General features: G+C 45.1%; 2 protein-coding genes across 4 annotated transcripts in view; both read right to left on the bottom strand.

Moving 5' to 3' along the window:
- NSDHL (NAD(P) dependent steroid dehydrogenase-like) overlaps positions 1 to 6986 on the bottom strand; it is a 36850-nt gene extending 29864 nt beyond the window's left edge. For all 3 annotated transcript variants that reach the window (XM_033946722.1, XM_033946718.1, XM_033946721.1), the window contains exon 1: positions 6899 to 6986. The gene's annotated coding sequence lies outside the window, so the exon portion shown is untranslated. The remainder of the gene's footprint in view (positions 1 to 6898) is intronic.
- Positions 6987 to 12923: 5937 nt separating this feature from the next.
- Positions 12924 to 13856, bottom strand: LOC117360301 (olfactory receptor 1M1-like). Its single transcript, XM_033943992.1, has one exon. The coding sequence runs from the start codon at positions 13854 to 13856 to the stop codon at positions 12924 to 12926; it is 933 nt and encodes a 310-aa protein (XP_033799883.1).
- Between the last annotated feature and the right edge of the window lie 275 nt (positions 13857 to 14131).

The following is a 14131-nucleotide window of genomic DNA, read 5'->3' as shown; positions in this document are numbered from 1 at the left end:
TATTTTGTAATCCTCTATAATAAAACCCTAAGTGCACATGCGCACTTAGGAGGCCATGATCCCTGCCACCGTATTGTGTGTTTCCATGGCCGCATTCCATTTGCAGCACATGGGGCAGCTTGCGTCAGGTGCGCAGGCTTGGGGCGGCTTGCGGTGCGTGCACCAGCTTGAGCATCGGTTTGTCTCAGCAAAGGCAGGAGTTTGTCATGCGTGTTGCTGCAAGGTGTCCCATGCTGGTTAAGAAGTGGAGGGGAGAGGGAAAGGGAGCTGCTTTGGGGGGAGGGGTGTGCTGGGAGGCAGACAGCAATCATGCTTTGCTCTGGGGGGAGGGGGGAACAGAAGGGGGCCAAGGAGAGACAGGCAGAGAAATACAGGGACAGAGGGAGGTAAAACAAAGGGAGAAGGGCTGCTGCTGGACAGGGGGAGCAGGCAAGGGGTGGTGGTGGACAGCCAAGGAAAGAGAGAGACAGCCAGACAGAAAGAAAGAAAGAAAGACACACACATCTATTCTAGCACCCGTTAATGTAACGGGCTTAAAGACTAGTAATCTTATAAAACATCAACAGATGACTAAAAAGTTGCAAAAAAGTTTTGATTAAAACCGATACTAATAAAAACCAATAATGATAAAAGTGAAAGAAAAAGATAAAAGAAAAAAGAGAAACGGAATATACAGAGCCACCCTGTGCTGAAAAAGCACAGTTACTTACCGTAACAGGTGTTATCCAGGGACAGCAGGCAGATATTCTTGACTGATGGGTGACGGCACCGACGGAGCCCCGGTACGGACAATTTTAGAGTGATTGCACTCTAAGAACTTTAGAAAGTTCTAGCTAGGCCGCACCGCGCGTGCGCGAGTGCCTTCCCGCCCGACAGAGGCGCGCGGTCCCCAGTTAGGATAAGCCAGCTAAGAAGCCAACCCGGGGAGGTGGGAGGGACGCAAGAATATCTGCCTGCTGTCCCTGGATAACACCTGTTACGGTAAGTAACTGTGCTTTATCCCAGGACAAGCAGGCAGCATATTCTTGACTGATGGGTGACCTCCAAGCTAACAAAAAGAGGGATGGAGGGAAGGTTGGCCATTAGGAGAATAAATTTTGTAAAACAGATTGGCCGAAGTGTCCATCCCGCCTGGAGAATGCATCCAGACAATAGTGAGATGTGAAAGTATGAACTGAGGACCAAGTAGCAGCTTTGCAGATTTCCTCAATAGGAGTGGAACGGAGGAAAGCTACAGACGCTGCCATAGCTCTAATTTTGTGGCCCGTGACAGAACCCTCCAGTGTCAGGCCCGACTGAGCATAACAAAAAGAAACGCAAGCAGCAAGCCAATTGGATAGAGTGCGTTTAGATACAGGGTGACCCAACTTGTTAGGATCAAAGGACAAAAACAGTTGAGGAGATGATCTGTGAGGTTTGGTGCGATCAAGATAGTAAGCCAGAGCACGTTTACAATCCAAGGTATGCAAAGCCTGTTCACCTGGATTAGAATGAGGCTTTGGGAAAAAAACAGGAAGAACGATGGATTGATTAAGGTGAAACTCAGACACAACCTTAGGAAGGAATTTTGGATGTGTACGAAGGACAACCTTATCATGGTGAAAAACAGTGAAAGGTGGATCAGCCACCAGTGCATGGAGCTCACTGACCCTCCTGGCAGAAGTGAGAGCTATCAGAAAGACCACTTTCCAAGTTAGAAATTTAAAATGCGTTGTGGCCAGAGGCTCGAAAGGAGGCTTCATTAACGCAGAAAGAACCACATTAAGATCCCATACAACAGGAGGGGCCTTAAGAGGTGGTTTTACATTGAAAAGGCCTTTCATGAACCTTGAGACTAAGGGATGAGCTGAGAGGGGTTTTCCATGGATCGGCTCATGAAAAGCTGCAATGGCACTAAGATGGACCCTTATCGAAGAGGATTTAAGACCAGAGTCAGATAAGGACAAAAGATAGTTCAACACCAATCCCACTGCTGTAGATATGGGATTATGGTGATGTAACAGGCACCAGGAAGAAAACCGAGACCACTTCTGCTGGTAACATTGAAGAGTAGACGGTTTCCTGGAGGCATCAATAATAGAACGGACAGGCTGAGAAAGGAGAGCATGAGGTGAAGTCAGCCCGAGAGATACCAAGCTGTCAGGTGCAGAGACTGTAAGTTGGGATGAAGAAGCGTTTGCTGATTCTGTGTAAGTAGTGAAGGAAACAGAGGAAGAGGTATGGGTTCCCTGGAACTGAGTTGAAGTAGAAGGGAAAACCAATGCTGTCTGGGCCACCGTGGAGCGATGAGGATCATGGTGGCTTGTTCCCTCTTGAGCTTGAATAAGGTGCGCAGCATGAGCGGAAGAGGAGGGAATGCATAAAGGAAGAGATTGGTCCAATCCAGAAGAAATGCATCGGGTTCCAGACGGTGAGGAGAGTAAAGTCTGGAGCAAAACAGGGGCAGTTGATGGTTGTGGGGAGCTGCAAAAAGATCCACCTGAGGAGTGCCCCATTGAGAGAAAATGAACTGGAGAGTCGAGGGGTCGAGAGTCCATTCGTGAGGTTGAAGAATTCTGCTGAGATTGTCTGCTAAGCAATTCTGTTCCCCTTGGATGTAGACTGCTTTCAGGAATAGGTGACGAGCAGTCGCCCATGTCCAAATCCTTTGAGCTTCCTGACATAAAGGACGGGATCCCGTCCCTCCTTGTTTGTTGAGGTAATACATTGCAACTTGGTTGTCTGTGCAAATGAGAAGAACCTGAGGAAAGAGGAGATGTTGAAAAGCTTTGAGGGCGTAAAATATCGCTCTGAGTTCCAGGAAATTGATGTGGTGCTTCTTTTCCTGGGTGGTCCAAAACCCCTGAGTTTGGAACTCGTTCAAGTGAGCTCCCCATGCATAGGGGGAGGAATCCGTGGTGATGACTAGTTGATGAGGAGGTAGATGGAACAGTAGACCTCTGGATAGATTTGATGAGTTCAACCACCAAAGAAGCGACTGTCGAAGAGACGAGGTCACAGATATGTGTTGTGAACAAGGATCCGTCGCTTGTGACCACTGAGTCGCTAGGGTCCATTGAGGAGTACGCAGGTGGAGACGTGCGAAGGGGGTAACATGCACTGTGGATGCCATGTGCCCCAAAAGTACCATCATTTGATTTGCAGAGATGGAAGTTTTCTGGAACACCTGCTGACAGAGATGAAGGATGGTGTGAAGGCGGTTTGGAGGAAGAAACGCCCTCATCTGAACAGTATCCAGAATGGCTCCAATGAATTGAAGTCGCTGAGTTGGAATGAGGTGTGACTTGGGTAGATTGATCTCGAACCCCAACAGTCGAAGGAAGGAAATGGTCTGATTGGTGGCTATGTGAACGGACTGAGGAGAAGGAGCCTTGATGAGCCAGTCGTCCAGATAAGGGAAGACTTGAAAATTGTGGGAGCGGAGATAAGCTGCGACCACAATCAGACATTTGGTGAATACCCTGGGAGAGGAGGCTAAGCCGAAGGGTAGCACCTTGTATTGGTAATGATGTTGGTTGACAAGAAAGCGAAGGTATTGTCTGGACATCAGATGAATTGGAATGTGAGTATACGCCTCCTTGAGATCGAGGGAACATAGCCAGTCTTCCTGAGAGAGAAGAGGGTATAGGGTGGCAAGAGATAACATCTTGAACTTCTCCTTGACCAGACATTTGTTGAGATCTCTGAGATCTAATATTGGTCTGAGATCTCCGGTTTTTTTGGGTACAAGAAAGTACCGGGAATAAAATCCCAGGCCTTGCTGGTCTAGAGGAACTGGTTCGATGGCATTGAGAAGGAGGAGGGATTGAACCTCCTGACCGAGAAGGAGGGACTGAGCCTTGTTGGAAGCAGACTCTTTTGGTAGACTTAACGGTGGAGGAGTCTGAAAGTTCAGGGCATATCCGTGAGCGATGATAGCAAGTACCCACTGGTCGGAGGTAATTGCTTCCCATCGAGACAGAAAAACCTGTAGTCGACCTCCTATGGGCTGAGGTAGAAGGCATGAGGGAGGAAGACTGGCAATGTTCTCGAGAAGAGAGTCAAAAGGGCTGTGTAGACTTAGGTTGAACAGCCGGTTTTACAGCAGGCTGTTGTTGTTGACGAGCCTGTTGCTGCTGTTGACGCTGCCTGCGAGGTTGAGGAGGATGAGTCTGAGCCGGGCGAGCAGAAAACCTTCTTTGATAAGAAGGTTGTTGCCTGAATGGACGAGGAGGAGGAGGTTTCTTCTTGTTTTTCAACAAGGTGTCCCACCTAGTCTCATGCGCGGAGAGCTTTTGTGTGGCGGTATCCATGGACTCCCCAAACAGCTCATCCCCCAGGCAAGGCGCATTGGCCAGTCGGTCCTGATGGTTTACATCCAGTTCTGAGACCCGTAGCCATGCCAACCTTCTCATTGCTACAGAAATAGCAGTGGCCCGTGACGTCAGTTCAAAAGTATCATAAATGGAACGGACCATAAACTTCCTGAGTTGCAAAAGACTAGAAGTACATTGCTGAAAAGCAGGAAGTTTACGGTCCAGAATGTACTTCTGAAAAGAGGTCACCTGTTGAATGAGATGCTTCAGGTAAAACGAGAAGTGGAATGCGTAATTACCTGAACGGTTGGCCAGCATGGCGTTTTGGTAAAGGCGCTTTCCAAATTTATCCATGGCCTTTCCCTCTCTGCCAGGAGGGACAGAGGCGTAAACACTGGCACCTACAGACTTCTTCAGGGTTGATTCCACCAACAAGGATTCATGGGGAAGTTGTTGCTAGTCGAATCCTGGGATTGGAATGACTTTATAAAGAGATTCCAATTTTCTTGGGGCTCCCGGGATGGTTAAGGGAGTTTCTAAGTTCTTATAGAAAGTTTCCCTCAAGATATCATGGAGGGGCAACTTTAAGAACTCCTTAGGAGGATGATCAAAGTCCAAGGCATCTAAGAATGCCTTGGACTTTTTAGAATCAGACTCCAAAGGAATTGAAAGGGTGTCTGACATTTCCCTTAAAAATTTGGTAAATGAGGAGTGCTCTGGCTTAGTAGCAGGGTCTTGCACCGATAGATCCTCCTCTTCAGATGAATAATCTTCCTCGGTACCGAGGTGATCATCCGAGTCATCCCACAAGTCAGGGTCCCGTACCGATTGGAGACGGCCCTGAGAAAGTGGAGTCGAGGTGCCAACATGTTTAGTCTTGCGTACCGATTTCCCCGAACGGTTGGAGACGGTACCAGGGGAGTGTAGAACGGTACGGGGTTCAGAGAACGGTACCGGTTCAGAAGTGTCCGGAGCAGAACGTCGTTTCGGTTCCGCTGATAGAATAGGCATGGACATGGATTTGTGCGGTGCCGACAAAGTCGATGTCAATAAAAGGGGTTGATCGACGGTCGGCACCGAAGGCTCATTGGGTACCGACACTGGAGGATTCGGTGTCAACAGAGCCGGGAGCAATTGTTGTAGTTGCTGTTTAAGTTGGGCCTGGAGGATAGAGGCAATGCGCTCATCCAACGTAGGACCCGATTGCACCGGTACCGGTCTTTTCTTGCTCGGTACCTTCGGTGCCGCTCGACGCTCGGGTGAAGTCGATGCCGATGACGAGGCAGTGACTTCAATGGGAGCGGAGCGTTTACGGGGCCGGCGCTCAGTCTGCAGGACTTGGCTCACTGCATGCTCGACTGGTGGCCCTAGGACAGTAGGGGAAGGCTTCTTAGCCGGCTTACCTACAGGGATTGACGTCGGCGATGTATCTGTCGGTGCCGAGACAGTCGGTGTCGATTTGGAGGAAGTTGCCGATGTCGATACTGGTGCAACTTCCATGTTGGTGCCGAACAGAATTCGTTGCTGAATCTGTCGGTTTTTTAAAGTTCTTTTTTGTAAAGAACTACAGCGGGTGCAGGTGTCAGCCCTATGGTCCGGACCCAGACACTGAAGGCACCACTTGTGCGGGTCGGAGAGGGATATAGGGCGCGCACACCGCTGACACTTTTTGAAACCCGGTGACGGGGGCATGAAGGGAAAAACCGCTGTAGCAAAATCGAAGCCGGAGGCTTCGATGGTGCCAACAGGCCCCGCCGGGGTAGTCAATAACACAAGAAAAAAATAAAACAATTTTTTTTTTTTTTTTTTTACAAACGTTAAAAGAACAAGAAAGAAATAAAATGAAGAGAAAAATACGCGCGAGCGGGAAGGCAAGTGAACAGTTTAGAAAAAAACTTCCAACAGCCGTTGGAAACACGCGTCTTCTTAGCTCTGCGGAATTAAGAAAACTGGGGACCGCGCGCCTCTGTCGGGCGGGAAGGCACTCGCGCATGCGCGGTGCGGCCTAGCTAGAACTTTCTAAAGTTCTTAGAGTGCAATCACTCTAAAATTGTCCGTACCGGGGCTCCGTCGGTGCCGTCACCCATCAGTCAAGAATATCTGCCTGCTGTCCCTGGATAACACCTGTTACAGTAAGTAACAACCAATAATGATAAAAGTGAAAGAAAAAGAAAAAAGAGAAACGGAATATACAGAGCCACCCTGTGCTGAAAATAGTAACATTTTGCCACGGACGTTACTGCCCAAAAAACCTCGGAGCTGTGGCTATGCTTTCTAGGTCTAATGGAAAAGCTGGCTGTGCACAAGACCGACTTATGCAGTACAGTGCGAGTGAAAAAAAGAGGAGGTTTGTCAGCAAAGTTACCACCAATAAACGGTTCCCTGCTGAGGAAATACTTTGAAATGTGATAAGGTGAGACAGGCAGAGGGCTAGAGCCACTTCTAAGATGCAGGCAAATAAACAGAGAGGGCATTTTGTTGCGAAGCAGTGCAGAAAAGCCTAAAGATGCAATTATTCCTTTTCGCTTACATACTAGTTAGGGAAAGTGAATAGTGAAGCAGGACAGCCATGATAAACTTGAACAAAAGTGAAACAAACTTACTATAAATGCTGAAAATGTAGAACAAAGAAAAACAGCTGAGTTTAAAAAAAAACACGCCGAAGATCCAAGTACAGTACAAGCTTCTGATCACCAGTGGAAAAAGAGCATGCTCAGCTTCGTCTGGCTATATGGACGTCACTATGACATCAGCTACATTGTTGAACAAACTTTATCAAAAGACAGATAGCGAACAAAAAGAAACGTGTTTATGCAGTGTGCATTTATAAATAACATTTTCATCTAATCTAGTTCTTAAATTAATCATACATTGTACAAATAGAATAAATGCTCAGATATGTATATGCATATAAATATAGACTTTATCAATTCAACAACATTAAGAATGATTATAAAATATTTTACAGCTTAATAAACTTTATTTAATATCTAAAGAAAGGGCTTGTGTACAAGATTTCGTAATTTAAATACTAGTATAAGATGAATTTGCCATGAAAGGTGATGTACAAAAGTAAGCATAAATAAAATTATATGCTCATTTTATGAAGCCTTTCTGATTGCATTAGTAACAACAAGAAGGGTTAGTATTTCAAGAAGCTGTTATAAAAACACTGTATAATCAGTTTCTGAATTGAAGCCTTTTGGAAGGAACATGGGGGTGTTTTCAGAGAATGCCACAGCTGTGGCATCCATGAATCAACAGGGAGGCACTTGAATCAGGAGGCTCAGATGTTATTCCATGGGTGCAGCCACAGCTTCAGGCTCTCTGAATAGCTCTGCTGCATCACAACATCCCTTCCCTAAAATCCCAGCCGTGCCCCCCCCTCCCGCAGCAGGAGAGATGCCCACTCTCTCCTGCCTGCAGCTAAGTAAAAATAATCCTGCCACGACCCCCCCCCCCCCGCATCAAGAGAGATGCCCACACTCTCCTTCAGCACTAACTATAAATCCTGCTGTGACTGTGATCCCCTGACCCGGCCACGACCCCCCCTGCAACAGGAGAGATGCCCACTCTCTCCTGTCTGCAGCACTAAGCAAAAAAAAATCCTGCCCCGACCACAACCCCTCGGCAGCAGGAGAGATGCCCACTCTCTCCTGCTACAGTAAACTATCTGCGTGACTGGACCCCTCTCCACCCCCCCCCCCCCCCGTCTCCACTGCCCCTTCCCCCTTACCTCAAGAGATGAACTGGAGGGACATGAACATCATCTTCACAGCTGCCAATTTCCCTCCCCGGTGCATCTTGGTATACACCGGGGAGGGACCAGAGGCTCTGATTGGCCCAGAGTGTTTACAGCCCCTCCCATAGGAGGGCCATAGGAGGGGCCTAAAACAACCTGGGCCAATCAGAGCCTCAGCCCCTCCTCGGATGCATCGGGAAGAGTCCTAAGGCTGGCCTGAACACCCTATAGGTGGGCCTTAGGCAGCCGGCCTGATGCATCCGGGGAGGGGCTTGAGGTTCTGATTGGCTCAGGGTGTTTAAGGCCCCTCCTATGGGAGCTGTACCTCGGGTTTCTGTTTCCTACATACAAGACTTTACATTTCTCTACATTAAACTTCATCTGCCATCTCGTCGCCCACTCTCCTAGTTTATTCAGGTCCCTTTGTAAATCTTCGCTGTCCTCTTTAGTCCTAACTCCACTAAATAGTTGGTGTCGTCTGTGAATTTTATTATTTCACACTACATCCCCAAGGGCCGCCGATGGGAGGGCTAGTAATGGGTGAAAGAACCCAAAAAAAGGACTTGGGGGTAATAGTGGACAACACAATGAAGCCGTCGGCACAGTGCGCAGCAGCCTCTAAGAAGGCAAATAGAATGCTAGGTATTATCAAGAAAGGTATTACAACCAGAACGAAAGAAGTTATCCTGCCGTTGTATCGGGCGATGGTGCGCCCGCTTCTGGAGTACTGCGTCCAATATTGATCGCCGTACCTTAAGAAGGATATGGCGATACTCGAGAGGGTTCAGAAAAGAGCGACATGATTGATAAAAGGTATGAATAACCTTTCATATGCTGAAAGATTAGAAAAACTGGGGCTCTTTTCCCTAGAAAAGTGGAGACTTAGAGGGGACATGATAGAGACTTACAAGATCTTGAAGGGCATAGAGAAAGTGGAGAGGGACAGATTCTTCAAACTTTTGAAAACTACAAGAACGAGAGGGCATTCAGAAAAGTTAAGAGGAGACAGATTCAGAACCAATGCTAGGAAGTTCTTCTTTACCCAGAGGGTGGTGGACACCTGGAATGCGCTTCCAGAGGGTGAGATAGGACAGAGTACAGTATGGGGTTCAAGAAGGGATTAGATAATTTCCTGAAGGAAAAGGGGATAGAAGGGTGTAGATAGAGGATTACTATACAGGTCCTGGACCTGATGGGCCGTCGCGTGAGCAGACTGCTGGGCATGATGGACCTCTGCTCTGACCCAGCAGAGGCACTGCTTATGTTCTTATGCTTTTGTCACATGACATGACGATTGTGTTCTTAGTTTTTCATAATGTAATATTTCAGTCTTGCTCTTGCAGTTGAACTTTTGTCATATTAAAACAATGTAACAGGTACTGACCAGGTGATATTTATTGTATTTGATTTAACTTGTATACAACTTTACTATAATACAGTTCTAATTATTGTACATTTGAAATGGTTCTTATTTCTTTGGTCTTAGGGCTCCTTTTACGAAGCCGCGATAGCGGCTTTAATGCGCGTGACGTTTAATCACATGCTACCCCGTGCTAGCTGAAAAACTACCGCCTGCTCAAGAGGAGACAGTAGCGGCTAGCGCATCTGGCGGTTTAGCACGCGCTATTACGCGCATTAAACCACTACCGCGGCTTCGTAAAAGGAACCCTTAGTCTTTTCGTACCATTTTCTAGCATGCAAGCAGACAGCGCTGCTTTCATCTACTAGCATTAGAGAAATGATAGTAGTGTTCAAAACAGATGAGGAGTCAGCAGTAAACTGAAAGGAGAATTATTGAATAAAAATATTAATCCCAATCAAACTTGACCCTACCTGATATGTAGTATTTTTTGTACCCATTTTAATATGTGTTGCCTTTAGAATATTTGAATTACTATACTGATTTGTAATTTTGTTATAGTCAGTTCCTTAAGCTGTTTTCGTTCCAAATTATAAATATTTTTAACAAAATAACAATCCATCCAACATAGCCACAGATTAGTTAAAAATCCCCTCCACAAATATCCCCTCCACTATTGTGAAAACTGAACAAACCAAATTACTACAGAATGCTAAATAGAAAAATCAAACTAACAGAATACTTCAGTCACACATGGCAGGAATAGTGTTAGGGAAGAGCAACTAGGGCACTGCTGTTAATTGAGTTGTGGCCTCATTTCAGTTCTTGGTGGATGGTGACCTAAGGTGGATTTTCAGAACAGGTCTGATGTATACGGTGAGGAAAGCTTGCAGTACTGGTGTTATAAGAACATACTGGGTCAGATCAATGGTCCATCAAGCTCAGTAGCCCGTTCTCACAGTGGCCAATCCAGGTCACTAGTACTTGGCCAAAACCCAAGGAGTAGCAATATTCCATGCTACCAATACAGGGCAGTTTCTTCTAAAATGGTCTATCCAAATCACTGATTATACTTAGAGCCTTAAATCATAATACTAGCATATCTTCACTCTAAGTGACTATGGGGCTCATAATCAAAAGAGAAAAACATCCAAAAACCAGCCTAAGTAGGCACTTGGATGAACTTTGTCAAAATACGTCCAAGTGCCAATAATAAAAACGGGTTTTGGATGTATTTCTAAACGACCTAGGCCTTCATAGTGCCTCTGAACGACCATAGCTAAACAGGGCATTTCAGGAGGGGTGTCAAGGGTGGGAATTGGGTGGGACGTGGTCCGGCTTAGACTTAGTTGTACTGCACAGGATCGACGGAACTTGGACGTTGTGGCTTAGATCATTTAAAACATGGTCTAAGTCACAAAAACCCACCTAAAGTCACCAGATAAGCACTGCAAACACATAATACAGACCTCTACACACTACCCCTGTGATCACTGAACCCCCCCCTAAAAATATTAATCACAACTTGAAAATTGTGCCTCCAGAACATCATCACCTTGCAGGCTGGCATAGGAAAGCCTAGTCATGCTGCACAGAGGACCCATGCCCATAAGCATCTGTAATCACTGCATTGATATTGAAACATGTGCACTCCCCTATACACCCCCAAAACCCTTTTGTACTGGCATATAGGTGGCTCCTGCAGCCATAAGGGCTATTGGGGTGGTAGATAAGTGGGTCTAGGGGATTCTGGAGGTGGTTTGGGGGGCTCACCATGACCTATAAGGGAGCTGTAATGAGGTGAAGACATAGCACCCTTTTTGTGAAGTTCACAGCAGTGCCCTGTAAGGTACCCCACTATTTAGGTACCATGTCTGGGTGTTCAGTCCATCACTTTGCAGACCCCTCCCACTTCCAACAGGGCATGTTCTAGGTGTTTTTGACTTGGATGAAAAGTTGGACGAAAATGTGGTATAAAGATGGACAATTTAGTGGCTTGGATGATCAGATCAGCAGGACGTATAGTTAGATGATTTTCGAAACGGGAAAAAATTTGGATGTATTTTTCAAAAATGTATCCTAAGCTGTTTTTCATTTTGGACGACTTGCGACTTAGACGAAAACGATTATTCCTTTCGATTATGCCCCTCCACATGTTTTAATTCAATTCTCTATTCTTTTATACAAATCTTCATACTCTCTTAACCAAAGACCTCAGAAACACCACTCCACTGCCCAATATGTAATTTTTCTTAGCGGAGAGAATTAAGTGTTAATCCTCATAGGTCTAGGTTATGAAATTTATCTTCTTTCTTTATCTAATCGCAAAATCTGAATTTTTTAATTCATTAATAGTTTTTAAATAAAGTTTTACTTATCTCAATAGTTGTTAGGATCTTTTAATACTTATTAGCAGTTTGAGCAGCTGGACCGATACAGGTCAAGCAGTGTCTTTCTCAATAATAGACTATGGAGTTTTCCTCCAGGAACTTGTCCAAACCTTCCTTCCGCTCTTACCACATCCTCTGGCAATGCGTTCCAGAGCTTAACTATTCTCTGAGTGAAAAAAAAAGTCTTCCTATTGGTTTTAAAAGTATTTCCCTGTAACTTCATCGAGTGTCCCCGAGTCTTTGTCATTTTTAATGGACTGTCTGTGCTGTAACGGTTTAGATAAATGATGAATGTCACTTGAGTATAATTGATCTAATTGCCTTCTCAAGTGCAAACTTGCTCTTTCTTAATTTCAGTTAGCATGGCAGTTGATAGATAGGCAGTGGTAATAGTGTTCATTTTTACTAAGAGCCTAGGAGTTCCCCTCATCACAAAATATAAAATATATATATTGTTTTACCTTTTGTTGTCTGGTAATTTTATTCTTCAAATCACATTGGTCTCAGGCTTTGATTTTGGGTTCCTTCTGTCTTCATCGTGGCATGGCTGGCTCCTGAAGGTAAAATAGGCCCAAGAGGAGCTGGGGAGGAGATGACATAGGTGCAATTTTTTTACCACATAAGCAAGACTTTTCACCGCTTCCACAGGGCAGTGAAAGGTCTTGTCCCCTATTCCTGTGGGGGTGATGAAAGGTCTTGTCCCCATTCCTGCAGTAAGCCAGTTGCAAATGTCCCCATTACTGTGGATTTACTGCGGTGACCACAGTTTACCTCGGTGAATGGTTCCTGTGTCATTCTCTATATTAAGTGATTTGCCCAGGGTCAGAACGAAGGAGCAGTGTGAGTTTGAACCTACAACCTCAGGGTCCTGAGACTGTAGCTTTAAGCACTGCACCATAGACTCCCTGATATTTTGCAATTCCTTCCCCATCATTCAACAAATTTGAACTGGTTTTCAGTTGGGCTGCTTTGGTAGGAAATAAGGCAAGTTGGATATTTTCCTTCGTCTCCTGCCTCCTCCTCCCCCAAAATGCAGGCTTCTTTGCGGGAGTAAAGTCACATCTGTTTTGTTTTTCAGGAATCAGTAATTTTACATCTTCTCACTTATGTGATTAGTTTGGTTGTGGGATTGCATTCTAGATTCTTGGCCATATTTTGTAATGAAAGGTAGGTAAACGGTGCCAAAGTCGCAGTTGAAGAGCCTGAGACCGATAGCCATAAATCAGAGGTACCATGCATAAACCTAGACTAGCTAAAGCCAAATTAATTAGTTGAAAGGTATCTTTCCATTTTACACAAGAATACAAATAAGCATTACCTAATAGTGGTACAAAGTACAATGTTACATGCAATCCCTGTAGCAATATGGTGACTCTGGCATGACTGGTTCTCAGGCTAGCTGTCTTTGAGTAGCGAATGTCACAGCAGATAACTACAAAACAGCAAATAATGCACAATAAGCTACCTGGAATTAGGACAATTTCAAAAAGAGTGGCAGTGATTTTCAACCCAACAGGGACAATTTGCTTATAGGTTAAAATATGCAGGTTACAATCTTTAATAGAGATACCTGTATCTACAACAAAAACTGCTACAATAAAACCAGTCATTGAAAGCAAACAAGCAAAGGTCCAGATGCTGATCACAATGGCCTTCTTAACTCTGGAGCTGAAGATTGCCTCATATCGTAGGGGCCATCGGATAGCAACGCACCTGTCCACAGCAATGGTAGCTATTACGCACACTTGCACAACGATTGAACCCTCCATGAAGGCTAGATATAGTAAACACATCACAGTAGCAGAGACTGCAGAACAACTGACACGGATGAAGGAGTACATCGCCATGATGAAGAGCAGAAGTCCCCCAGAAATTAGGAGATGAACCAAGAGAATGTACTTGAGCTGGCAGCTTAGCTCTTTACGTTTCGCAATTGTGCAGAGCAGAGGAAGGCTGATCAACATATCCAAGAAGAAAGAAGTCGATGTAATGGCTAATTGGATTCTGAAGAACTGTGTTGTGAGGATTTGAGGCTCCTCTTGTCTGGAATTTCTTGTTGCATTCTCCATCACCACCAGCAGCCTAATTTCTTGGGGGGAAACGATGTGAATTAAAAATGTTAAAACTTTTACTTAAGATTCGCATTTATACATTTTCCATATATCGTGCAGTAGCAGAAGGATGACCTTTCTAATACCGTATTCAAGTTGTAACTCTAGATCACGAAAATAATAATGTTATTGTTAAGATTTTGTAGATGTGTTTTAATAATCAAGGTCTTATTTATTTATTTTTTTTAAGATTTTGTCCCATTTTTGGTTAAAGGAGGAAAGTGTTTAGTAAG

The sequence above is a fragment of the Geotrypetes seraphini genome, chromosome 5 (genome assembly GCF_902459505.1).
Source record: "Geotrypetes seraphini chromosome 5, aGeoSer1.1, whole genome shotgun sequence".
Classification (NCBI taxonomy): domain Eukaryota; kingdom Metazoa; phylum Chordata; class Amphibia; order Gymnophiona; family Dermophiidae; genus Geotrypetes; species Geotrypetes seraphini.
This window is presented reverse-complemented; position numbering and strand designations above follow the sequence as displayed.

Excerpts from the sequence above, each read along its gene's own strand:
- LOC117360301 (XM_033943992.1), bottom strand. The coding sequence starts at position 13,856 with ATGGAGAATGCAACAAGAAATTCCAGACAAGAGGAGCCTCAAATCCTC.